The sequence below is a fragment of the Lepidochelys kempii genome, chromosome 5 (assembly GCF_965140265.1).
Source record: "Lepidochelys kempii isolate rLepKem1 chromosome 5, rLepKem1.hap2, whole genome shotgun sequence".
Classification (NCBI taxonomy): domain Eukaryota; kingdom Metazoa; phylum Chordata; order Testudines; family Cheloniidae; genus Lepidochelys; species Lepidochelys kempii.
In genome coordinates, this window is record NC_133260.1 from 26,583,826 (window position 1) to 26,609,269 (window position 25,444).

At 45.7% G+C, this 25,444-nt stretch overlaps 1 protein-coding gene across 18 annotated transcripts in view; it reads right to left on the minus strand.

The window, feature by feature from the left end:
• CPLANE1 (ciliogenesis and planar polarity effector complex subunit 1) overlaps positions 1–25,444 on the minus strand; it is a 180,190-nt gene that overhangs the window by 21,888 nt on the left and 132,858 nt on the right. For 11 of the 18 annotated variants that reach the window (XM_073343782.1, XM_073343779.1, XM_073343773.1 and 8 more), the window contains 11 exons: positions 22,960–23,014; positions 21,493–21,597; positions 20,872–20,964; positions 19,627–19,748; positions 19,166–19,361; positions 18,258–18,499; positions 12,074–12,167; positions 10,960–11,121; positions 9,333–9,479; positions 6,986–7,016; positions 6,136–6,267 (listed from right to left, as the gene is read on the minus strand). In XM_073343782.1, coding sequence (XP_073199883.1) covers positions 6,136–6,267; positions 6,986–7,016; positions 9,333–9,479; positions 10,960–11,121; positions 12,074–12,167; positions 18,258–18,499; positions 19,166–19,361; positions 19,627–19,748; positions 20,872–20,964; positions 21,493–21,597; positions 22,960–23,014 — 1,379 coding nt within the window. Of the gene's footprint in view, positions 1–6,135; positions 6,268–6,985; positions 7,017–9,332; positions 9,480–10,301; positions 10,444–10,959; positions 11,122–12,073; positions 12,168–18,257; positions 18,500–19,165; positions 19,362–19,626; positions 19,749–20,871; positions 20,965–21,492; positions 21,598–22,959; positions 23,015–25,444 lie in introns of those variants that run through there. The other 7 variants (XM_073343777.1, XM_073343776.1, XM_073343781.1 and 4 more) reach the window with 7 other exon arrangements.

Below are 25,444 nucleotides of genomic sequence, written 5' to 3' on the forward strand. Positions count from 1 at the left end.
GAGCTGAACCTTATCCTTATGGAACACCCTGTATGGGGGCTCTGATGTTAAGGCCTTGAGCTCAGACACCCTCTTGGCTGAGGTTATCACTACCAGAAACACCACCTTGTATGAGACGTAGAGCAGAGAGCAAGTCGCCAGCTGTTTAAAGGGTGTCCCAATCAGTTTGGAAATAACCAGATTAAGGTCCCAGGTCAGGACTGGTTGTCAGACGTGTGAGTATAGCCTGTCGAGACCTTTCAAGAAACAGCTGACCATAGGGTTGGCAAAGACTGACCGGCCCTCCGCACCTGGATGGAAAGCAGAGATGGCAGCCAAGTGAACCTTTATTGATGACACGGACAGCCCCTGCTGCTTAAGAGGGAGAAGGTAGTCCAGTATAAGTGGTATAGAGGTGAGCGTCGGAAGCGGAGAGTGTTGCTGCAACCAGATTGAAAATCTCTTCCATTTGGCCAGATATGTAGCCCTAGTGAAGGGTTTCCTACTGCCAAGGAGAACTTGCCTAACCAGGTCCGAACAGGAGACCTCCATCGGATTCAGCCATGGAGCTTCCATGCTATGAGGTGCAATGACTCGAGGTTCAGGTGCTGGAGATGGCCATGATCCTGAGTTATTAAGTCCAGGAAGAGAGGCAAGATGACTGGGGCTTCCACAGACATCTCCAGTAGAGATGCATACCAGTGTTGGCAGGGCCAGGCTGGAGCTGTCAATATCACTGAAGCTTCTTCCCTCTGCACCTTGTGAACAAGAGGGATAGGCGGGAACGTGTATAGGTGATGGCCTACCCAAGGGAAAAGGAACACGTCCGCGACGGAACCTGGGCTGTGATTCAGGAACGAGCAAAACTGCTGGCTTTTCCTGTTGTGTCGTGTGGTGAACAGGTCTATCAGGGGAAAACCCCACCATTGGAAGATGAAGTTTGTGACATCCAGGCATAGGGACCACTCATGGCTGTGGAATGACTTGCTGAGATAGTCCGCCAACTCGTTCTGTACTCCAGGGAGGTACAATGCTTGAAGATGTATTGAATGCTCTACACAAAAGTCACAAAGCCTGACGGCTTCCTGGCACAGGGGAAAGGAGCACGCACCCTTGTTTGTGGATATAAAACATCGTCGTGGTGGTGTCTGTCATAATTGATACACATCTCCTGGTCTAGTGGGCTCGGAAAGTCTGGCATGCTAGGCGGACCACGCTCAGCTCTCTGACAACGTGGAGAGAGAGTTCCGCCTGAGACCAGAGGCCTTATGTCCTACGGTCTCCCAGATGTGCTCCCCAGCCCAAGGCCCCCACTAGGAAGGGGGACGGATGAGGACTGTTGAAGGGGGCCCCGCACACACTACTTGCGGGTCGAGCCACAACAGGAGGGAGTCGAGGACAGGGCAAGGCCAAGTCACGACCCTGTCCAAACTGTCCCGAACTGGCCAATACACTGAGGCTAGCCATGATTGGAGCAGCCGGAGTCTGAGCCAGGTGTGTTGCACCACATAGGTACAAGTGGCCATGTGTCCCAGGAGTTTCAGGCAATTTCTTTATGTGGTGGTGGAGAGCTGCCTGAGACTTCGAATGATATCGCCCAGGGCCCAGAACCTTGCTTCTGGGAGGTATGCCCTGGTCTGTGTTGAATCCAGTACCAACCCTATAAATTCTATCCACTGAACCAGGGACAGCGTAGATTTCACCACGTTCAGGAGAAGGCCCAGATTGTCGAACATCATTTTTATGAAGTCGAATTGTGCCTCCACTTGGGCCCTGGAGCAGCCCTTGATCAGCCAGTCATCAAGGTACGGGAACACCTGTACCTGTCCCTGCGCAGGAACGCGACTATGACTGCCATGCACTTGGTAAACACTTGAGGAACCACTGACAGGCCGAACGGATAGTGGTAGTTGTTCACCACAAACCTGAGGTACCTTCTGTGGGACAGTGTAATTGCTATATGAAAGTATGCATCCTTCAAGTCAAAGGCAGCATACCAGTCCCTTGGATCCAGGGAAGGGATGATGGAGGCCAAAGAGACCATGCGGAACTTGAGTTTCTTCATGAACCTGTTGAGCTCTCGCAGGTCTAGGATGGACTTTAGCCCGCTTTTGGTACTAGGAAACACCAGGAATAGAAGCCATTGACCTTCAGCTCCTGAGGAACCTCCTCCACTGCTCCCAATGATATCAGCAAGTGCACCTCCTGTATAAGGAGTTGCTTGTGAGAAGGGTCCCTGAAGAGGGACAGGGAAAGGGGGTGGAAGGGCGGGAGGGCCGAGAATTGAAGTGAGTATCCCCTTTCTACTGTTCAGAGCACCCATCAGTCCAATGTGATACAGGATCAAGCAGGGTAGAAAGGGGATAGTCAGGACAAGAAGGTAAGTCAGATTGGATCCAGCCTGTGTACTGGTGTGCTGTCCTCAAGCCTGCCTTCAAAAGGCCTGCTTCTGACCTGATGACAGCTTAGATTGACCAGGGTCCTGGCCTCAGGACGGGTGTGGTCTCTTTCTGCTGCTCCTATTCCTCCTCCGGGAACTGTCCTGTCGGTTCTGCAGTTCGTAAAACCAAGGAGGAGGTTGCGGCCTGAAGTGCTTCCGCTGCATGGAAGGAGTGTGGAGGCCCAGCAACTTGATAGTGGCTCGAGTCTTTTAGGTTATGCAGACTTTTTTTTGTTTTCTACTAAAAGAAAGCTGAGCCCTCCAAGGAGAGGTCTTGGATAGTCTGCTGGACTTCATATGGCAAACCAGAGACCTGTAGCCAGGAGCTCCTTGTCAATGGCAACCCCTGTGGCCATAACCCGAGTAGCCACAACCGCCCTGTCCAGAGCAGCCTGCAGCAAGGCTTGGGAAATAAGCTTGCCCTCTTTCACCAGAGCCAAAAACTTGGCATGGGAATTACTGTGGCAGAAGCTCCACAAACTTAGCCATTGCTCCGCAAGTATTAGAGTATCATATGCTTACAATGGCCTGCTGGTTCGAAATGCGGAGCTGCAAGCTGCCGGTCGAGTAGACCTTTCTCCTGAAGAGGTCAAGTCTTTTTGCCTCCCAGTTCTTCGGGGAGGGTCCCTGGTAGCCCTGGCATTCATGCTTGTTGGCAGCATCCACCACCAGGGAATCTGGTGGAGGATGGGTATACAAGTGCTCGTATCCTGTCGATGGCACAAAATAGCGTCTGTCTTTCATTTTGCTTAGCCCGGGGGGGGGGGGGCGGGGCAATGAGGTTGGAGTCTGCCACAAAGTCTTTGTGGTGTCAGAAATGGTTTTTACGAGGGGCAGGGCAATGTGTGCAGGCCCAGATGGGGCAAGAATATCCACCATGGGATCAGCATCCTCCACAACCTCCTCAGCCTGGATGCCTAGGCCCTGGGCAACCTGCTGCAGCAATTACTGCAGATACTTCTTGTCCTCCAGAGCCGGGGCTACAGAAGTGCCCGGCACCGCTTCTTCTGGAGAGGAAGAGGAAGAAAGCCCCGGAAAGAGTGGCTACTCCCTTCCCTCTGTGCCCAGGGAGGTCTCATGGTGCCTTGGGTTCCAGGGATGTTGATGTCGAACCCAACAGTTGCCATGACCTTCAGTTCCGTGACTATAGAAGACTGTTGGTGCCAGAAGAGTCAGTGCCGGTGTCAGGACCGCCGGTGCCAATGGTACTGGTGACAGTGCTGATGCCAACGGCATCATTGTAATAGGCGGTGGTACCGTGGGAGCCGATGTCAGTGCCATGAGTGGTGGTAACCTGGCATCGAAAAGCGTGGAGCCACTCCTGATACTGCTGGAGCCGGAGGTGGTATAAAGTTAGCCGAAGCTACCGATGCCACTCTGGAATGGGACCCCTGGCTTTGCCCTTGGCTTTGGTGGAAGGCCTAGCGTGTCCAGAAGGGCCACTGTGTCAGGTGTTGCCATTGCGCCAGCCATGGTGCTGGGTAAGCATGATGATCCCGCCATGACCTCGATCTCCTACTCCTGTCAGAGTGAACAGAGTCAGACTCTGACTTAGAGTTCTCCGAGAAGGAGGACCACGGAGATGCTGTACTGCGAGGCACCGACAGTTCACAGCATGGGCTAGGGGACCTGCATGGCTCCCACACCTGGGCTGTTGGTGCTGTGGGGTGCTCTGGGGATGGTGAACGCCCTGGACAGGATGGTGCCAGTGATTCATTTCTCCTGGGAGGGGAAAATGGCGCTGTAAGGCGCAACAAGTCCTGGGCCACCCAGAATGCCTCCGGAGTCTATGGGAGCTGCAGCTGTGGACTCCGTGGGCCCCATGAGTGGACAGGGTCTGGACTAGACTGCATCACCACTGGGGCAGGAGTCGATGTGACCCTGGCAGGCGAAGGGGCCGAGGTGGTGTGGCCCGACTGGGATCTCACAGTGGCTGGTTCCTTGGTCTTGGCTGAGGGAGAGTGGCCCCTTTCCGGCCTCCTTTTCTTTTGTAGCAACAGCAATTGTGACCGGTGCCTACCCACAGCCTATACGTGGGAGGAGCTGTGACAGTGCCAAGAGTCTTGCAAGTCCTTTTTCAGCACCAGTTCCCCTGTAGATGGTGCCAGAGCGCTCCGCGCTAAGAAAGAGGTGGTGCTAGGCGCAGGATCCCCCAATCTGGGGTCTGACCGGGGCCAGAGCATGGCCTCCATAAAAAAAGGACTTTAAGACGTTGGTCTTCGTCTTTCAAAGTCCTAGGGCGAAACCCACGACAGATCTTTCACTTGTCTTTCTGGTGACTCTCCCCTAAGCACCTTAGGCATTAGGAGTGCGGGTCACTTTTAGGCATGCGCTTGCCACAGGCCTCACAAGTCTTAAAGCCTGGGGACCAAGGCATACCATGGGACTGGGAGCATTGCGGGTGGGGGGAATCCCCAAAGAAAACCTAACCACTAAAAATAACTACACTACAAGTACTAATAACTAATGGTAACTAACAGTATGAAGAACTATATACAAGGAACACTGTGAACGGCGTTTACCCAGGCAAGAGCGATGGAATGTTCCAGCTAACAGTCACTGGCAGTAAGAAGGAACTGAGGGGGTGGTGGGTTGGCAGGGCTCTGTATTGAGCCCTGTGAAGGCGTGACTCCAGGGGGCACCCAGGCTGACCTGAAGGATTCTGCTATGGAAAAAATCTTTGGCTGCCATGCACGCACACACCTGATTGGAATTGACATGAACAAGCACTTGAAGAAGTCATCCCCCACCTCAGCCTCATTCCCCCGAGTGGGTCCTGCAGTGGGGAGTGGGCATGGCTCCAGTCCTGGCTCGGCTTCAGCCCGTTTTACCTTTGTGGTCCATTGCAAAGCATCTGGCTGTTTGAATTTGGCCCACAGTCTGCCTATTGACTACCCCTAGTGTAACTAATCCACTTCAAATGCACACCTCTGGTTAATTCAGATTAATTTTCCTGGATGTCCCCCTACAGACAAGTCCTAAATTTTTTTTTCAAATGTGGCCTCTAATTTGTGTGCCTCGTTTTTTCAGGTCTCCCCTTTTAAGACATTTAGGACCTGACATTTAGGACCAGTCAACAGAAGCTATTGGTATTCAGTGCCTGTAAAAATAAGGCCTCAAGTTGAGCACTTCCAAACTGAACCAAATAAAACTGATACCTTCAAATCAAGACTTGATTTCTTTCTAAAAGATTTGCTCTAGTTTAACCACAAATGATTGGACTTGATTACTGAATTATTGAAAAAATGACTAGGTGAAGTTCTATGGCCTGTGTTACACAAAGGGTCAGAAACAGATCATAATGGTCCCTTCTGGCCATTCTGAAAATCTCTTAAAGAGTTAGTGGACACTTATGAAATTTTTCAGCAAAATAATTTGTTCCTTATGGAAATTTATATCTCCCCTGTTAAACACATATTTTGTGGAGGCTAAGTAGATTGTATTCACTGTTTGAATATTATTGCCACTGAAGTCAATGGAAGTGCACTCATGCTTAAAGTTAAGCATGTGTGGAGGTGTTTTGTAGGCTTAAATTTAAGAGACAATGACATTTTATAAAGCATTTATTTAATCAAGATAGTTTTAACCAACAAGCTGCTTGTTTTATTAGAGTTGTAAACAATAGTGAATTTAAACAATTTAATTTACATTAATTAATATGGTAGCGGCCATTACTCCATACAAAGCAGAAATAAAGATGACTGCTATATTATTACCTGGAGATTTTTCTAGCCTGTGTTTTTGTAATGCTCGGTTCTGTAGTGGAAATGCCACCCTCTGTTACAAGATCATCAATAACATCAGTGATACCACTCAGTCCAGTAATTTGCAGGGGATTGTCTATAAAACTCAAATTAAGGAAAAAACAATGTCGTTACTAAAACAGGAATATATTTCCAAGAAAAACTAAAATTAAAATATCTTAAAATCTTCACTTTTGAGCTCAGGTGGGCAAGAATATTCTCCTTATTCAAGAGCAAGTTACTCATACTCTTGTCTACCGAGTTGCCCATATTTCTACATGTGTATAGTTAGAGTTACACAGAACAATATTCTAGGTGTGACACACATCAATCCATTTTTAGTCAACAGATAAATACCTCTTCAATACACAACTACAGCCTGCCGGGTTGCATTTTTATTCAATAACTTTGTAATGGTTTCATTGTGTTAATTCTGACTTTTAATATGAGTATTTCAATGGAAGTTGTGTGTGCTGATCCAAAAGAAAAAATTAGCCGATAAAAGTAACATAAAAAAACATGCATAAACACTCATAATGTCTTACTTAAATGCTCAAAATGTGCAAAAGAAACATAATTTTCAGCGGACTGCAGGGTGTCTTATATAAAACATGTTTATTCATATCCTGTTAGTGAATGTTAAGGTTATTCTGATCCACGTTACATGTATACAACTGCCTGACTAGAAAAGCATTACATATATGCCTAGATTTCTATATAGATAAGATTTCCAGTTTGATACTCCATTTTCCAGTAGGCTTTTTAGAAATACAATGTTGGCAATGTAATTTAACAAAATCTGTGATTATTTCAAAATACTTACTTATCACCTAAATCTTCATTTATATGAATGTCTGAAATAGAAATAGCTTTAATCAATTAAAACGTAAATACATGCATTAACATCTAATTTCTGTGCAAATGTAACGACATACAGATTTGTTAGATGAAATATAGACTTTTCCAAACTGGATATGTTCATATTACAATGAATATGTGTACTATTGTATAGTCTTAACTACCTTGTGCTCATGACAGGATTTGGGAATACATTATCTATGGGCCACTAGCAAATTCACAGCCATGAAAAAATGTGTCACGGACTGTGAAATGTGGTCTTCCCCTGTGAAATTTGGTCTTCTTTGTGCTTTTACCCTATATTCTACAGATTTCACGGGGGGGGGGGGTAGACCAGCGTTTATCAAATTGGGGGTCCTGACCCAAAAGGGAGTTGCAAGGGGGGGTGTCACAAGGTTATTTCAGGGGGGTCGTGGTATTGCCACCCTTACTTCTGCACTGCCTTCACAGCTGAACAGCCAGAGAGCAGCTGCTGCTGGCCAGGCGCCCAGCTCTGAAGCCAGTGCCCCACCAGCAGTAATGCAGAAGTAAGGATGGCAATACCGTACCATCCCACCCTTACTTTGGTGCTGCTGCCTTCAGAACTGGGCAGCCCGACAGTGGCAGCTGCTGCCTGAGGGCCCAGTTCTGCAGGCAGCAGTGCAGACCTAAAGGTGACAATACTATACCATGATATCCTTACTTCTGCACTGCTGCTGGCAGCAGCGCTGCCTTCACAGCTGGGCTCCTGGCCAGCAGCTTCTGCTCTCCAGCTGCCCAGCTCTGAAGGCAGCGCATCTACCAGCAGCAGTGCAGAAGTAAGAATAGCAGTACCACGACCCCCTTACGATAACCTTGCGACCCCTGCACAACTGCCTTTTGGGTCAAGACCCCTACAATTACAACACAGTGACATTTCAGATTTAAATAGCTGAAATAATGAAATTTACTATTTTAAAAATCCTATGACCATGAAATTGACCAAAATGGACCATGAATTTGGTAGTGCCCTAATCATTTAGCATCACTATTATTACTTAGTGGTCAGAGACATTCAATGTAACAAATATCAATCTTGGCCCTTAGCTTGGAAGTTACAGCTCTCTGTTTAAATACAATTCAGTAACAATTATATGATCAGTCTGGCTTTTTATATCATTTGATGTTCACTGCTTATAAGCAGATCTCACTTGGGAATTGAGCTTTTAAAACAGTGGTGCCCACACTTTTCCTGTTGTGCCCTGCTTTATCAGTAATGGAATCTGTTCATGCCTCCCACCATTACTGAACAATTGGCTCAGCAGAGGACCTTGGGCTGAAGGCAGAGCTTGGGGCAGAACTGGGGCTCAAGGCCTGGCGGGGGAGAGAGAGAGAGAATGAGGACAGAGCTGGGCTGGACCTGGAGCCAGGAGAGTGAGAGGAGCTGGGGGCAGGAGTGGAGCAGGGAGGGGAAGCAGGACTGGGGCCAGGAACTGAGCCCAACCTGTGGCTGGGGTTGGACCTGGGAGTGGAGGAGTGGCCAGAAGCACAGCTGCAGCCGGGGCTTTGGACAAAGTGGAGCTGCGGCCAGGGCCAGAGTAGAGCTGGGAGCAGAGCAGTGCTGGGTGGCTCTCCCTCCCTGCCCTCCATGGGGGCTGGCCAGGGCCCCATCGCACGCCTCCAGGGGGGCATGCCCCACAGTTTGGGGATCACTGTTTTAGAATCATTAGCTAGGCTGCTACAGCTTGAGAGCTAGATTCCTAGTCACTCACCAAAAGTACATATAATAGCTAAGAATGTGAAAGAAGAGAAAGGCAAGAGAATTGTCATTGCACATACCGCCAAAGAGAACTGTAATGTCAGTACAGCTATTTACTTTGCACATTGAAATGAGGCTAGATGAAATAAAATGAGCATTCAGGCTAGGATACAGCATGGGGAACTGGTATTAGTGACATATAGCAACACATTTCATTGTCATGTGGTTGACTGGAGTTAAATTCTCATCTCAAGTCACTGGGCAGATAAAAAGGAGAGAATCAGACCCAAAATTATTTACTTTTCTTCAACAACATTCTAATGGAGGTATCTTTGGACATAACACAGGATATAATACCCCTCTGGACTGTCATCAAGCATTAAATGTACATCTGTACATTAAATGTGTGTGCATGGGTTACAAAAACAGTGCTTCTACACTCCTGAATGCATAAATCAAGCAACCGAGAAAAGTGGCATGATACTTCACATAATGCTAATAATCTCACTGCACACTAAGCCGTGGGGACCTTTGTTGGGCTTGGCAGAGAAGGTGTATTGCTCCTTTAAGGGTGGTTAGAAAGCCAGAGAGTTACCTGCAACATGGAGGCAGCTCCATCCCAGGTCAGCATGGGGATGCTGACCTATTAACCCCTGTGACGAAGTGGGGATTTTCTTGTTTTTTCCTCGTTTTCCAATGGTTTGCATGCAGAGGGGGTGGAACTCAGTTTCCCTGGGTGTTACTGGGAGAGGAAGTTTGTTGTTACAGAGGACCAGCGAGGGAACTTGGGACCCCAGCCAATGGCCTGGAGAATGGATACCCCAGCGACTGGTGACCTGGAGGCCCAGCTCAGGAGTCGCAGCGGGTTCTGGCTAGTGGGAGGACAATGGGTTGTGAAGAGAGGACACCGGTGACCTAACCAGCTGGTTCCAGCCAGAGGGGGCCAGAGCCAGAGGACAGATGAGGGGAGAGGAGGCCCAGGCAACCCTGTTTACCTGGAGAGAAGACAATGGACAGAGGCGGGGCATGGGGCCGGTGATATCAGATGCCCAGCTGGGAAGCAGGGGGGCTCTGAGCTGGAGAGGGAGAGCAGGCAGGGCCCACCTGGATGCAGGGGAGACTTGGATGTGCTATGCTGAGGGAGGCCAGGCCTGAGGGCCCTGAGAGTTTCCTATGCTGTGTTCAAATGCTCAATAAACCCTCCTGTTTTATGCTGGCTGAGAGTCGCTCTGGTCTAGAGAACAGGGTGGCATTATTCCCTTTGGAAGTGGAGGCCCTGGGGGTCCACAGTGATTGGACTTCCTGAGGGGACCCATGGCGAGGGAGAGGTGCAGCTCCAGGAGGTGGAGGGGCTGAACCCCCGAAAGAGAGTGGACCCCCGAGAAGGGCTGTCTCACTGAAGGGGGTTTCCCCCACAGATCGCACGGGGCCAAGCGTGGGCACAACCTATGAGTCCGTGACACCCCCTCCCTGAGGTGACTGGAAGAGCGGGGAACTATTTATGCTCATATCTGGGCAGTGAAAGGCCTCTTTTTGCCTGTCAGGCAGAGCACCACCCACCTTTTTAGCAACGTAAGTAGTTGAAATACCAGGTTTTCATTATGATCCACTTTGGGCATTATGCTAGTTGCTCCTTTTGGGGGTCTGGGAAGCAGTTTTTCCTCACTGCCAGATTGGTGGGGATTTTTTGCATTTCCCACAGTGGACTGGAGTTTTGGGGGAGAAGGGAAGAATGAAAGGAGGGGATTAGGCTATGAAGTCACAACTCATTATGTAAGTGCAGGTACTCCATAGGGAACAGATACAGTGATCAGATAAAATGGATTGGGAAAAGATTTAAAGGAGGTATTCACTGAAAGAGGAGAAACTGTGGGAGGGCACGCTGCTGTGGGGTCGGGACTCCTATGACTGGGTATGGCAGGGAATCAACCCCTCCCCCCTTTAGCTCCATTGACCCTCAGTCGAGGTGGGGAGGGGAAGGTCCTAGCAGTCTCCTTGGGTATATGTAAATGATTATGGAATTACCTGCACTGTACATTTTTATCTGCTGGGTACTCCCAGACATTTAGGAATAAAATTTGCAGCCTAACTAAACCACATCCAGTGTCTCCTCTCCTCCTTCCAGCCTAGCCAGACAAAGAAAGATTTCAGCAACACAAAGAAATGCGTCAACTTGCTTTTAAACAAGTAAAGGGGAAAAAAGGTAAATTAAAGAATGATACCGGATGATGACTTTATACGACCCAGAAGGTTAGCAGATGAATTTGCAGGGGAAAGAGAGTGAGCTTGCAAGGCTGTATAACTGGTTACAGAATGTTCAGGTCTTGAACCCTCCTCTTCTTCATCCATAAGATCTTCAAAGTCCACAGAGCTCACATAATGTGCTGATGCAATGGAAGAATTAATAGACACAGTAAGTAAAACAAAGTAAAAAAATCCAAACAAAAACAGAAAATGCAGTGAAATAGTAATATATTTATGAATTTGTGTTATGGATTGATTAATATACCCTTCTAACCAAAAAAACCCCAAACCCAATGTATTCAGATCACTGTGCTGCTGAAAGTTAACCAGTTCAAGTATGGAGCCATACTGCCCCAGTCTGAGCTCCAGGAGTAGTTGTGGCTCCTGGAATTGCCAGGTACATGGTAGCCTGCCCATGTGGAGGACTAAATTGTGGCTCATCCATCAATTTTGTGTATCAATACAGAATGTAGCCATGATCTGGCTGTATATTTGATATGAAATTATATGATGATCCCTCTTAGCCTCAATTAATCAATACAGAGCAGCAGAGCTACCCATATACGTATTTTCAATCCATTTTCTAGACAAAAATAATCAATACCTCACCACTAAGAAACCAATTTAATTGATGTGACCTTTTATTAAATCAGGCTAAAGGGTAATATTATATCCTTTTAGCCACCAAAACGGCATGAATAATGTAATTTTATTACAACATGAGGAAAACATTCAGAGGGCAAATTATCATGTTTTACAAAATTAGTGTGGAAGCCAATGCAAGCACGGCATTTGATTTTACAAAATAACTGCAATAAAAACCATTATTTCTAAAACCCAAGATCAGGTCCTGCATCTTAGTTGTAGAAACAATTAAAAGTATATCAATAATTTCTAGTCCAATGTGGTTGAGTAAATTCCCTTTATATCAGTACTCTAATTTTCTACCTGTCATGTTACCTCTTCTTGATTGGTAACCTGATCTTTTCCCAATTTTGTAATTGAGGTAACATTACTTTAAGTGGTAATAAATTTGCAAAATTCCATGATTCAGCACAGGGCCCAACACTCCTCATTTAGCAGGACACATACCTTCATCAATAACTCCAACACCTTCAGAGAACAAGGAAGCTGCACCCAAGTTTGGACTGGCAGCCATTCCTAAATCTTCTATTGTTTTTACTGTCTAAGAAAAGAACTCACATACTTGATAAAAGTATTTTTGATTAATGTTTTGTTTAACTGAAACAATTATATATCAAATATTCATGAAAGGATTGTTTTAAACAGAAATAGCTGTTTAACATTTTAATAAATATATTATTATTCAAAACATTTTCAACTAAATAAATAAATAATTTGGTTAAGACAGGAGCCAAAGGAGCCCTAACTGAGTCTTGTTCAATTGGTTCACGTAAACAGCTAAATCTTTAAAAAACATACCCTGCTAACGTTTACAATACTATTCACATGAGTAGTCCCATTAAGCTCATGCTACTCATATGCCTAAGGGCTTGTCTACATGGAGAGTTAGTGCGTAGCAAGTCAGGGTGTGAAAAAAATGGTTACCCACCTTCTGTAATTGTTGTTCTTTGAGATATGTTGCTCATGTCCATTCTATTCTAGGTAGGTGCATGCGCGCCCACGTGCACAGTCGTTGGGGACTTTTCTCTTAGCAGTATCCATAGGGTTGGCTGCAGTGACCCTCTGACTGCTGCAGTCATGCGTCGGTATATCAAGCGCCACCGATCCTACGTCTTCTCAGTTCCTTCTTGCCGGCAATTCCGACGGAGGGCAGGAGGGCGATTATGGAATGGACATGAGCAACACATCTCGAAGAATAATAGCTACACAACGTAGGTAGCCTTTTTTCTTCTTTGAGTGCTTGCTCATGTTGATTCCATTCTAGGTGACTCACAAGCAGTATCCTTGCAGGTGGGCTCAGAGTTCACAGTCTAGAGCAGTGCTCACCAACCAGTCGATTGCGATCTCCAGCAGCAGAGTGAGGATCCCTGCCTGCCCCAGCCCCACGCTGCTCCAGGAAGCGGCTAGCACAGCCCCAGGTGCAGAGGACAGGGACACATCACCTCAATATTAGTGCACATAACAAAATTCATGTGGTGGGGGTGGGGCCAAGGGGTTCGGAGTGTGGAAGGGGACTCAGGGCTGGGGCAGAGGGTTGGGATGTGTGGTGGGTGAGGGCTCCGGCTGGGGGGCGGGCTCTGGCGTGGGGCTGGGGATGAGGGGTTTGGGGTACATGCTGCCCGGGGCTGTGATGGGGAGAGAGAACCCCCCCCAGTTCTCTCTCCATGCAGCAGCACCTGGGCTGTGGGGGAGGGGCGCCTCTCCTTCAACCGTGACAGATCCGGGTCAGGGCTGGGTTGGGGCCTGCCTAGCAGGGCCTGATGGTTAGACGCCCAAAATTGCAGACTGGCTGTCGAATAAATTTTCCTACCAAACAAGTCCAACTCTTGGCATCTTTATTTTTGGGTATGCCACTGGCCTTTTGTTGACAGCAGATACTACCAGGGACCCTGCTGGAGGGTGGGTATACAGATATTCAAATCCCTTTGCCGGGCTATAATATTTATTTTTTGCTTTTTTGGAGGTAGACTGAATGGAAGAGGCAATTTTCACGACCCCTGGGAGAATGGGCATTACAACCCGGGCTAGGGTGGAGGAGGGTATGACATTGAAGAGGTCATTCGATTCCTCTGCTAGCTCCTCGACCTCCAAGTTCAGGTTAGCAGCTACCCTTTTGAGCAGGGCCCTGTGCTCTTTGAAGTCATCAGGGGGGGCTGCTTGCTTGTGAGGGACTCGCCACCGCCTCGCCCTGAGACAACGAAGAAGACTATAGCGCAGGGGGTGGGGCAGCTTCCTCTTGCCTGCCTGGGGACGGCTCCTTGGGCATTGGGGCCCATTGCGACACTCCCGCAACAGACTCAGCACCATGCTCTGATACCCGTGCTGGCTGGTCCAGAGGCAGTTTGTCTGATGAGGCCTGAGAGGAATGGTGGAAGTACAGGACCGGCATGACAGGTACACTCCATGGACTCCAGTACTGCCACTGCAGGCCACTGCCCCTGCTGCTGCTGCCAGAGCTGTGCCTGTCTCCTAGGTGATGGGTTGAACTCTCCCTCCGACTCGGATCACTGCCCTTCCGGTGACCAGAGCAGAGCCATAGATACCTGAGTCTGTCGGCTGACCCTCTTCAGCAACCAGTAAGGAAAGGGCAAGGAATAGTGCCTGCCCAAAGAGCAGTACCAGTGAGTCGGAGACCAGAGCCACAACTAGGAACGATCCCGCACCATGGGGGATCAATGCCAGGGGGACGGCCTAGGCAATGGGGATCTGCGCCATGGCAATGTCTGGTGGGAGGCCTGGCAGTACCATGGGTAAGGGGATTGGCATCATGACTCGGGTGTCCCATGCCTTGTAGGTGGCAACCTTGGTGTTAGGGACCTGGGTCTTCTAACCAGAGACTGAGGCTGCAGTGCCAGGTTCCTAGGCCACGATGACAGGGATTGACACCTGTGGTCCAGGGACGCTCCGTTGCTTTAGAGGGAGGTCCGGGCCTTAACTGAGTTCATCACCTGGCTTGGCATCTGCAGTGCTGGATGGCCTACTTGTTCCTTGGCTGGCGGGGGCACCTCAGGCACAGGTGGCCCTACGAGCAGCCGGGATCCCCTGCAGCTCCCAGGAGTCGGATCCCTAGCTGGACTAGGGGGTCCGACCACAGCAGTACCCTAGCGTAGCTCTGGGGTGGGCACGTGGCCTAACACAGGTCCTTTGCCCAAAGCCCCCTTGTCCTACAGTGCTGACAGGCCCTTGGGCTTCAGACGCTTCTTGAGCGCCAGCGAGGGGGAATGGTGCCAGGCAGGTTCCAGTGCCGGCGGTGCACTGTGCACCGATGCCGAAATAGTAGGTGTGGAGTCCGATCGGGAGCGCTCCAAGGCAGGACGAAGCAGAGTCTCCATGAGGAGGGCCTTCAAGTGGATATCCTGCTCCTTTTGAGTTCAAGGGCGAAAGTTTTTGAAGATCCTGCACTTGCCTTTTCTGTGGGATTCCCCCAGACATTTAAACAGCTATCGTGGGGGTCACTAATGGGCATCGGCTGGGTACACGATGAACATGGCTTAAAGCCTGCCCTGTTCCACAGCAAAGTCCCAGCCAGGACTCTAACTACTGAAACTATTAGCTAACACTTAACTTAATAGCCAGACTAAGTACCTAACAACTAACTACAAAGGAGACACAACAATGGGGTGAAAGAGCCGCTAATACTCTTGCGATGCAAGACAAGGCGCTCCAACCGTCACAGGCAGTAAGAAGGAACAGAGAGTGGGTAGGGTCAGCGGCGCCCGATACACTGATGCATGAGCGCAGCACTCAAGGGGTTCATATTGGAAAATCCCGGGAAAGTGGGTGCCCACCCATTGCTAAAGGCCTCTCCCCCAGCCTAGCGGGAGGGACCACTGGACCCAGGGACCAACTGATTACAGGGGACAACTAATGACAAACATGGATGGGAGTGACGGTCAAAGGTTCAAAATAAGGATACCGGATGAGGACACCGAGCAGAGAACCCGAGACAGTGCCCACTGCTCCTCAAAGCTGTTGAGGGAGCCAGCGGACGCTGCCCAGTGGAACTCTGCCCGGATGCGTGAAACTAGGGAGGAACGGAAATAGGCCCCGCAGTCGCAGAGCACCCCCTCGTCCAACATCCTCCTCCTGGTATTGTAGATGGACACTTTGGCCAGAGCCAGGAGAAGGTTGACGAGGAGGTCTCGTGACCTCAACAAGAGGTTCTGGAGGAGCCGGAATAGGGGCTGCAACCTGGCGCACTCAAGATAGGCGTGTGCCAGGTTCTCCCTCATGCCGCTAAAGGGGCAGGCCTCAGGTGTAGGGGTGAACCGCGCCAGGTGCACGCCTGTGCTCACGGCTCCATGAAGGAGCCGCCAACTAATGTCCCCGGCAGGCCATGGGACCAAGGTGGAATAAAGGCTGGCCCACTGGGGCTCCTCACTCTCTTTAGGTGGAAGATAGTCCTGCCATTTGGTGTCGGGGCGGGACAAAAGGGTGAGGAAATGTAACGTATGGAGCACGACCATGTATAGATGGTTTCTGGGCGCGGTTCGAAACCGGACCAGCTGCAGGGTGTGCAGCCAGCTCGGAGTGTAGGAGCGGGGAGGCCGGGGCGGCTCGCGGAGCAGGGGCCCGAGAAAAATGTTCGGAGGGCCAGGGGTGAGAGGTGGGCGGGGAGCGCCCTCTCACAGGGCTTGCCGCTGGAAAGCGAGAGAATCAGGTGACAAGGCGGCCTTCACCTTCCGGAGTACGCACCTAGGGGTCGGAAGGGTGGAAAGCTCCATGCGTCGTCCAAGCACGCGGGGCTCCACCCAATCCCCCGTCATAGTCCAGGAGGTCTCCGACTCTGGTGGTTTCTGCCAGGACCAACCTCCGACACACCGCGGGAGACTCCGCCACCTGCACACGGAGATTGAGGTTGTGTAGCAGGGCCTCCGAGAAAAGCTTCCGAGTCCGGAGGAGGTCCAGGTAGAAGACCGGCAGTTCGGAGAGGTCTTGCGGAAGGCCTCTCAGATGGAGAAAAAAAGGAGGTGCCGCAGCCGACCCTACAGATACAGCTAAGGCAAAAGTCTCCAACAAACTGTTCACATGGGCGTGCCACACCTAGAATAGAATTGAAGAACTATAGTGCACCCTGCTATCATACACTAGATGTTCAGCAGTGCACTTTGACATACACCCGTTTCAAACAGCAGGACATAAAAGTATACTACAGAATTTTTTTTTCAGGGTGTGATAGCCAAGTCCAAACGACCAGCTAATGCACTACAAGCTAGTGTGCAGCAGATTCATAACCTGGCTTGCTGCTCAACTAACACTCTGCATAGACAAGCTTTCGTGTTTTCAGGAGTGCACCCTTATAATATGGTAGTTTTTATACATATTTTTATGCTGCTGAACTATTCTCATATGGTTAATTTAAAATAAGTAGCAAGGTGCACTACAGTTTCACACTCTGACTTGCTACACACTAACTCTCCATGTAAATGGTCTAGGTCAGATATTTCAAAATTCTAGCAACACACGAGTTTCCAAAAGGCATGAAATTTACCTGTGCAAACCAAATCAAAATTGATAAAGCTAAAATTTGATCCATCGTTTGTCACTGTCCCTGAAAAATATTTTTTAAATGCTTTCAACTTCTTCTGCTACCCCAGCTATTTTATGCTTTACTGCCTCATTATCTTTTTGGATGTGCTAACAGCTTGCATGATAATGTACAAAGTAGATGGCTGTGAAACATCACTTGACGTGATTCCAGACTACATGCTGGGTCAGATTCTCAGTTGATGTAAATCAGCATAACTCTGTTGAAGTAAGTAAAGTTATGCTGATTAAACTCCAGTTGGGGATCTGGCCACCTGAAAGGACAATTCATTGGCTCAGGTTAATAAAGTTACTTCCGTTCGGTAGTAAATTGCAATTATACTTTTAAATTGACGAAATAATAAATAATACTTAGTAGTATTCATCAGATGTTCTCAAAGCAACATTTTACAAGAGTATATTATTTTCCACATTTTTAGGATGATTAAACTTTGGCACATTTTAGATGGAAAATTCATAAGAAAATTAAACTAGATGTACCATAGAGAGGCAAAACTCTGTTGCTGGTTTCTCAGTTCTCATGTTTTGTCATGGCATATAGGAAATTGCATTTCCTAGAATTTATACACTGCAATCCAAATATACTATATAATCAAATGGTATTTATTTTATTTATATATTTAGATTTATAAAAATGGGCATCTAATTACCCTTGATAAAACATTTTTCTTTATAAAAATAAACACACACTAAGTAAATGTCATAGTTAATGGTTTCCAGAAATCCAGTCACTCAGTTAATCTGTAACTAAAACTGCAGTTATAATTGCCAAGAATTTTCTAAAACTTGCCAAAAAGAGGTCTCCTTCCCAGCCTGTAGCAATTGGCATTTAAAATCCACAGAATTCTAGGTTACCTAAACATGCTGGGCCAGCTCCTTAGCTGAACAGAGCTCTGACAATTTATATCAACTGAAGATTTGGCCCTCTGACAGTAACAATGGAAACCAAGAGATCCAGCACTAAGGGTGAATGGATGGTCCATTATTCTCTCTTTCTTAAAGTATACAAAAAAAATCATTCCAAAATGTAAATTCTAATTTTAATTGAAAGAAGGAAAAAAAATACAGAGTTGTCTGAACATACCAATTTAGTATTGCTGAAATCCTTCTCCATATTGTCTGCTATGTTTTGTAGTGCCTGCAATTGTATATCCATTTCCTGCAGCTTTTTACAAAAGTGTTCTTTGCTAATTATTTTGGGTGATAGTCCTGTAGAGTGAATGATCCTGACATCCTCATGCAATAGGTTCCAGGTTAGATTGTGTCTACCAGCAAGTGATTTTATATCCCTTTCTTGCACTGGGAACAGATCATTTTGATGGTCATCTCAAAATAATAATAAAAAAGAACACACACAATACAGTGAACTGTAAATACTTCAATAACGGGTATATGTGTATCAGTTATGTTGATGTTTTTGGTGTGGATTGGAAGAATGCAGGGTCCATCCCTATAGGAGTCATACGGTAAATGGTCTTTCTGTGAATAAATCTCCCCCATCCTACTTGGAGAATGGGATCAGTCACCACTTCCTGCATCCCAGGACCTGCAGAAAATCTGGTGATCTGTGTTAGAAGGGAGGGCTGGGAGATGCACAGTGTCCCCATCTCCCTGGCAAGCGGTGGTAATTCTGCAAAAACATAATGCAGGTTGTAACTGCATGAACCTTCTGATAGACGCCACCTTCCCCTCTACAGTATTGAATATCATGGCAGTGTGGCTCTGCTGCAGGAGGATGGCATTATGGAGAATGGTGAAGAATCACAGAATCTCTCAGGAAGAGACATGACCTCGAAGAGAAAGAGAAAGCACAAAGGAATTCTGCAGAATTTCTTAGGAGGGATGGCCTCTAAGGTGGGGGAAAGACAGAAGGTCTCTTGTGTGGAAGTGCAACAATGCTATAATGTTATAAGTGCTATAATGAAGGATTTTTGTGAGCAATTATTTTCAACTAAAAAAATAAAAATAGAAGAGTAAATAAGTGATTGTTACCTTTTCTCTGAAATTCATTAGGTGGAATTGCATTGGTAACAGAAGCTGCCATGTGATGCAGCTTTGCAGAAGATGGAACTTCAAAGTTCTCCTGCTGTGTGGTAACCATCTCTTCTGTAGACTCAGCTATAGTAGGCAAATCCTTCAAGAGATCATTGTCTTCAATGTCAATCACATTGATATATGTGTGTCCAATCTGAACCACAGCAGAAAAAATTTAAAGGAATTATACAATATGTATTTTGGGTAGTACTATGGCTAACTGTCCTCTTTTCTAATCCATTGTCTTTGGTTTTTGAATTGAAATAGATAATTGTTTATTTCAAAGACTAGATAACAGTCATTTTTCTATAAAGTTTCATGCAATCAACTCATGCTGATGAGACGAACCCAAACTAACACAACTGGTTACATACAGCATGTTATAACTGTATTATCAGAAAATATTTCTGAGTACTAACCAAATCAGGTGCAGTATCAGACCCAGAGGATGGTAAAAGTCTCTCCCCTACTTCTGTGTGGAACCTGAAGTTTAAGTACATGTCTGGTGGCAACATCTGAGGAACTCTTGAAACCAGATGTTCTATGAGAAAGGAAATAATGGTTAGGAATACAACATACAGTAAATATCCCTGGCATATTATAAAAACAATTTGGAAACAGATTCCACTAACTCAATCAAGGAAAGCTTCTGTTATCCTTTGACCAGAATAAAGTGACATGCTATGCTATATTGTTGTTTAATAATTATTCACAATAAAACGGATTATTACAACATTATTTTTCATTTTGGTGATAATCAACAAAAATTTAAAAATCAGTAATATCAAAGAAACTGTGAACTTCTATTAGTTTCCAGAAACAGTTCTTCAATTAAATAGTTAAAAAGCCCAAACCTGATACTTGCTCTAAAACTCATAAGAACACATTGTTAGCAAAAACTGTAGCACGCATCTTCGTAATGCATTAAATTATCAGATGGTGGAATGGTTTCGCGAGAAAAGTAGCACTGTCAAAATTAAGCACGTGTGGGGAACAATCATGCGCTGGAAGGGGGAAGTACCTAGGTAATTTAATGGATCTCTTCCACCTCTAATTTCTAGGGGTCTAGGCTAGATTAATAAAATTATAGCAATAATCCTTTTGTTGTCTGTAAATTCTAATGGAAGATGTAGCACAGCTTTGTGGCTAAAAGGATATTTCCATTACAAATCTCATTTTCAAGGTCTTATATTTGGCAAAAACCAAATAAAAAAAAAATTCTCCTGCAGAGCCAATTTGCACAAAAGAGAAGTATTTTTATCATAAAGAACAAACCAGATTCTATTCTGCAGAAAAATCTTGCTTGAAAAATCACGGCCAGATCAGGGGAAAAATTGTTCCTGCCAGTAAGTGGAAAAACTGAGTAAGGCAGCCTGCTCAGATATGGAGCGACTGGGAAATGACAGATATGCATAAAACCACAAAAGTATCTGCTAATACAGGAGAACAAAAATGTGGACTATAGAGTCATGAAATGCAGTCACAATCAACATTTTCATATCACGAATCACTGTTATTTAGTTAGATTTTAAGAACAATTGGACTAAAATTAATGTCTTCTTCATGATATTCTCCACTAGGTACTGAAAACATCATATAATGCAAAAGTGTATACAGAAAACCCATGCAATCCACAGAATGACAAAGAAAGGCAGAAGGCACACCTGTTGAAGGAACAGAGGTGATAGGTTGGTTTTTACTAAGTTCAGAAGCTATGTCTTCAGAGCCAGTTTCTATATCCTGATAGGACTTGAGAACTTGAATGGTATGAAAAAATAAAATCAAAATGGATTACTAGAACAGGAAAAATGTTGGGAGAGCAGAAACCCATACAGAAAACATTTGCTTACTATCCATTAACAGAAACTATATAAGAAAAAGGAAGTAACCAGATTCTAATGCCTAAGATCTAAATCTTAGTTCTAAACTGCTAAATCTAAGCCATAATGTGGACAAAATGCCAAATGAAATCAACAGGAGTATTTCCAGAGAAAAGACTTTGGGATCTGGTCCTCAGGAAAAAACTGACAATCGCTTTATGTTAAGAAGAGATTTTGCATTTTTATTTGAATATCTGTAGGAACAGGAATTTCTATTGTTTTATTATTTATTTAAAATAAGAAAAGATTAAAATACCAAAAAATATAACAAGGTAGTCAATATTTTTAAGCTTTTTTGATTATAAAAATGAGCAAATACTGCAATACACAAAAGCAGATCTGGAAAACAACTGATTGCAAGAGTGTAAAACAAATAGCACAAACAGATTATAGGTGGCATTTTACCTGGATCTGTATTTGTGCTTGCATCTTGAGTTTCTGCGGGTTTTTTCCTTGTGGAAGCCATGCAGTGTAGACCTGCTGAAGTAGTAACAGCCTCTCCCACTGTGTCTAAAAAGGGGAAACACATAATCATTGTCCTCTCTTAGAGCAAGAATTATTTTTAAAGAAAAATATACCATAAACTAGCCATTTCAGAATGAAACAAACTAAATAACTGCTGTAATTGTATTTATCTGTTCTACAGTTTTTAAATTAGAAAAAAGTCAACTATTATTTCAGTAAGCACGCTTTATAAAAATATTGGTGGTGCCCGATTTAAGACCTAATGTAAAAGGATCCAACTCCACTGAAATCTATGTGGTTGTACCTACTTAAACCAAGCCTGAATTTGGCCTAGTAAATTTTAAATGAGATATCTTTTTATATAATAAAATTTTGTACTTGTCTCATGTTTTAAAGAAAAAATGTGTGTGTGTGTGTGTGTCTGTATATATATATATATGTATGTATGTTTTATTTTTCTTATTTTTGGCTTGTATTTCGACAAGGCAATCACCTATTTCTCCAATACCCAAGGTCAGGGAATAGATTTTCCTCTCTTTTTGCTCCTAGCAATACTAAGTCTGATATTGAATTAGTTAGTTGGAAGGAAGGATATCAGCCACATTTTCCCCCATGTGCACTTTTGACAGGTTAGAGAAGAGATCATTTTCAGAATAACCTGGGCAATTTGCTCCCAGAGGCACCGTATATTCCACGTAATCAAAATTTTCATTTAAATAAAAGTGGAGTAATATCTATTTTATTTAAACTACAGAAATTTGTTATAAACCTTGAAAAATATATTTTCTAACTGTTTTTTCCCCAACAAGTACAGGTAGCGTGATCACTGCAATGAACACCTAATTTTCCATTCTTTTCTTTTTCTCTCTCTTTTGCAATATTCTAGGACAGAAACAATACAGGGACAATTTATACAATTATAAACAATACAGTGAACTCATTTACTCTCATGTAAACCTGGAGTAACTCCATTCACTTCAGTGGAGCTATTCTGAGTGCACATTTATGTGTAACCGAGGTCAGAATCCAGCCCACAGACCCTAAATCTGTGAGGCGTTGTTTGTTTGGTTGTTTTGGGAGTACCCTTCAAAACTCCAGTGCCATGAAAGAGGACTAGACTTATGGTTTCAACTCATCATGCATTAATAGAGATTGTCATGATTTTATTGGGGAGATCTTGCAAGCCATGATGGTGTTCGCTACTCTACACTGCATGATTTGAGATGTTGCATCTTGATGTTGTCATGTCTTCATTATGCTCAGCAAGGCAAAGAGTTAAACATATCAACCTAGGAACTCAGAATTTAACCAGTTGGTTCTTTCTGTGACATCTGACAACATTTTGAAAAAAAAGATAGAGTTCATGACTTTAGACATGATTTTTTTTTAAAACACGAATGTACATACCAAGTGAAATGACAAAATCATCTCCAAGATAATGGCTGGATTCTGCTTGCTGATCCTAATATGAGAAAAATGTGATCAAACCAGTGTTACAGGATTTCCTGATGCTGTCAACTTTTAAATAAAGTTATGCTTCCTTTGAGCAATAATTTTAAAACTCATTAGAAAACACACTTTCCCCACTCTTCTTCTTTAATTCTGGTATTATTCCTGTACTGAAGTGGCAGTAGGCAGCCATGCAACTCCCTCAACTAAATTTATATTTTAAAACTTTTAGGGATTTTTGAAAGAAATATTTAGGCTGCTCCTCATAACAACATAGGTCACTTTGGGCAATTTTTTTTTTCATTTTAACTAATCCGAGTTTAATATAGTTCTTTACAGATCTTTACATACATATAGGCCTACCAGCCGGTCATCAATTTTAAATGCCATTAGGAGGCATTTGAAAACAAAAGGACAGGGCTACACAATCGCTACACATTCCTCACATACATGCAACAGTTCTCCAAAGCTGCAATGTATCCTTACAACCAAATATTGAGGGTTCTGTCAAAGTGGTAAATAAACTGACCTTCCTACATGGAGGCAGATTCTTACATAAATGGCATTTCCAGCCTCTGCTTGGCCTGAGGATTAAAAATCCAGAGACCAAACTTGACAAGATTAGGCTGCTGGTATGCTGAGACCACTACCTACCATGCTGATCAGTACTGCTTAATTGTTTCCTTGTACTGCCCCTTCTGTCTGTTTCTACTCATCTGTTGTCTCTTATCTTATACTTAAGTTTGCAAAAAGGGACTATCTTTTTTGTTAATGTCTGCACAATGCCTGATCACTTATTATTATTATTATTATACTTGGACCTTGGTCTAGGAAGCAAAGCACTACTCTCCAAGGGCCATTTTCTACAACTCTAATTCACTCTACATAGCACTTATTCACATAAATACTCCCATTGATTTCAATACGACAATGTGCATAAGTGCCACTCAGTGAAAGTAAAGTTTGCAGAATCTGGTCCTAATCCATCTTCCTAATTTCTTTTAACCGTAACGATCCTGTCACAATGGTTAAATTAATGAATGTAGTGATCAGTTAAAACAACAGTAATACCAGGTGGTTTAGCTTCTAGGCAAAACAGATAATGAGAACATCTTATTAGTGCTCCAAAATCTACACGGATTACTAATTCAAATCTAGGTACAATTTATGCTCCTGGTCTTTTATCTATTAAGCCTTACATGTGAGCTATACACCACCTCTCTCTCTGTCTGCACCCTGAGTGGCAGTTGCATTTGGGTACGGACACTGAAGCAATTGGCCCCAGGGCAGGACTTGTAAGCTCCAAGAGCAGAGCATTCCTGAAGAATTTGCTATTTACTAATATTCACCCGAGCCAAAGTCTTCCCACCCCACGGTAAGGATGCAGGGACTAGAACCCAGGTCTGCTGAGCCTGGGACAGCCAATGTTCCCAGAGGATAACCAGGAGGATATGCAGAGCACACCCAGGAAGCACTGTGGAGAACAGGCGCCACAGGAAGTACCACCTAAAGGACCCATCGTAACAGTACACTGAAGCCCTCTGATGGGCCAACCATCCTAATAAACTGTGGAGGGTGCCCCAAAAAATTGTCTGGGCAACCACACAGGCTTTGGGCCTGCTGCGACTCTGGACCTCACCTCATCTCCTGATCTCTCATCCCAGCCTGACTTTAACCCTGACTCTTGCTTCCTGACTCCAGCCGGGTGCTACTTCTGATCTCCAGTCTCCAACTCCAGCCTGACTCTGATCCTGATTCCTGTTTCTTGATTCTAGCTTGGTACTATCACTGATCTCTGGTCTCCAGCTCTGGCCTGACTTTGACCCTGATTCCTGCCTCCTTATTCTAGCCAGGTACTACCTGTGGTCTCTGACCCTGGCCCAACTTCAGCCGACTCTTGCTTATTGAACCGGGCTTACAGACTACCGTCCCTGACATGTAGACACCAGCCCAGTCGTGACTGCTAGGCCAGACCACCCACAGAGTGCTATACAAGAATTCTCTTTGCTCTGGCTTTCCCCTACTTGTGCTATGGAGTGCTCTAAGCCAGTTGAGTGGTTCTCAACTGGGGGTCTGTGGCCCCCCACAGGGCTGAAGCCCTGATCCCCATCAGTGTCCCTCAGGAGGCTGAAGCCCCAATCCCCACCAGTGAGCCCCGCGAGGCTGAAACCAGGACTCCTGGGAGGCGCAGGGCTGAACCCCCAATCCCTAGTGCCCCCCCGCGGGGCTGAAGCCAGAAGGTGCAGGACTGAATCCCTGAGCCCTGGTGCTCCCTGTGGGGCAGAAGCCCATGGGCTGAGTTGGGGACATGGAGGGCATTCCTCCCCGCCAAAACTGCAGCACAAGAGCACAGCAGTCCCGGGGACAGCTCCACACCTCCCACCTAATTTCCTTTCCCCACCCCCGGCCAGGTCAGAGATCGGAAGCCAGAGCCTGTGTAGTA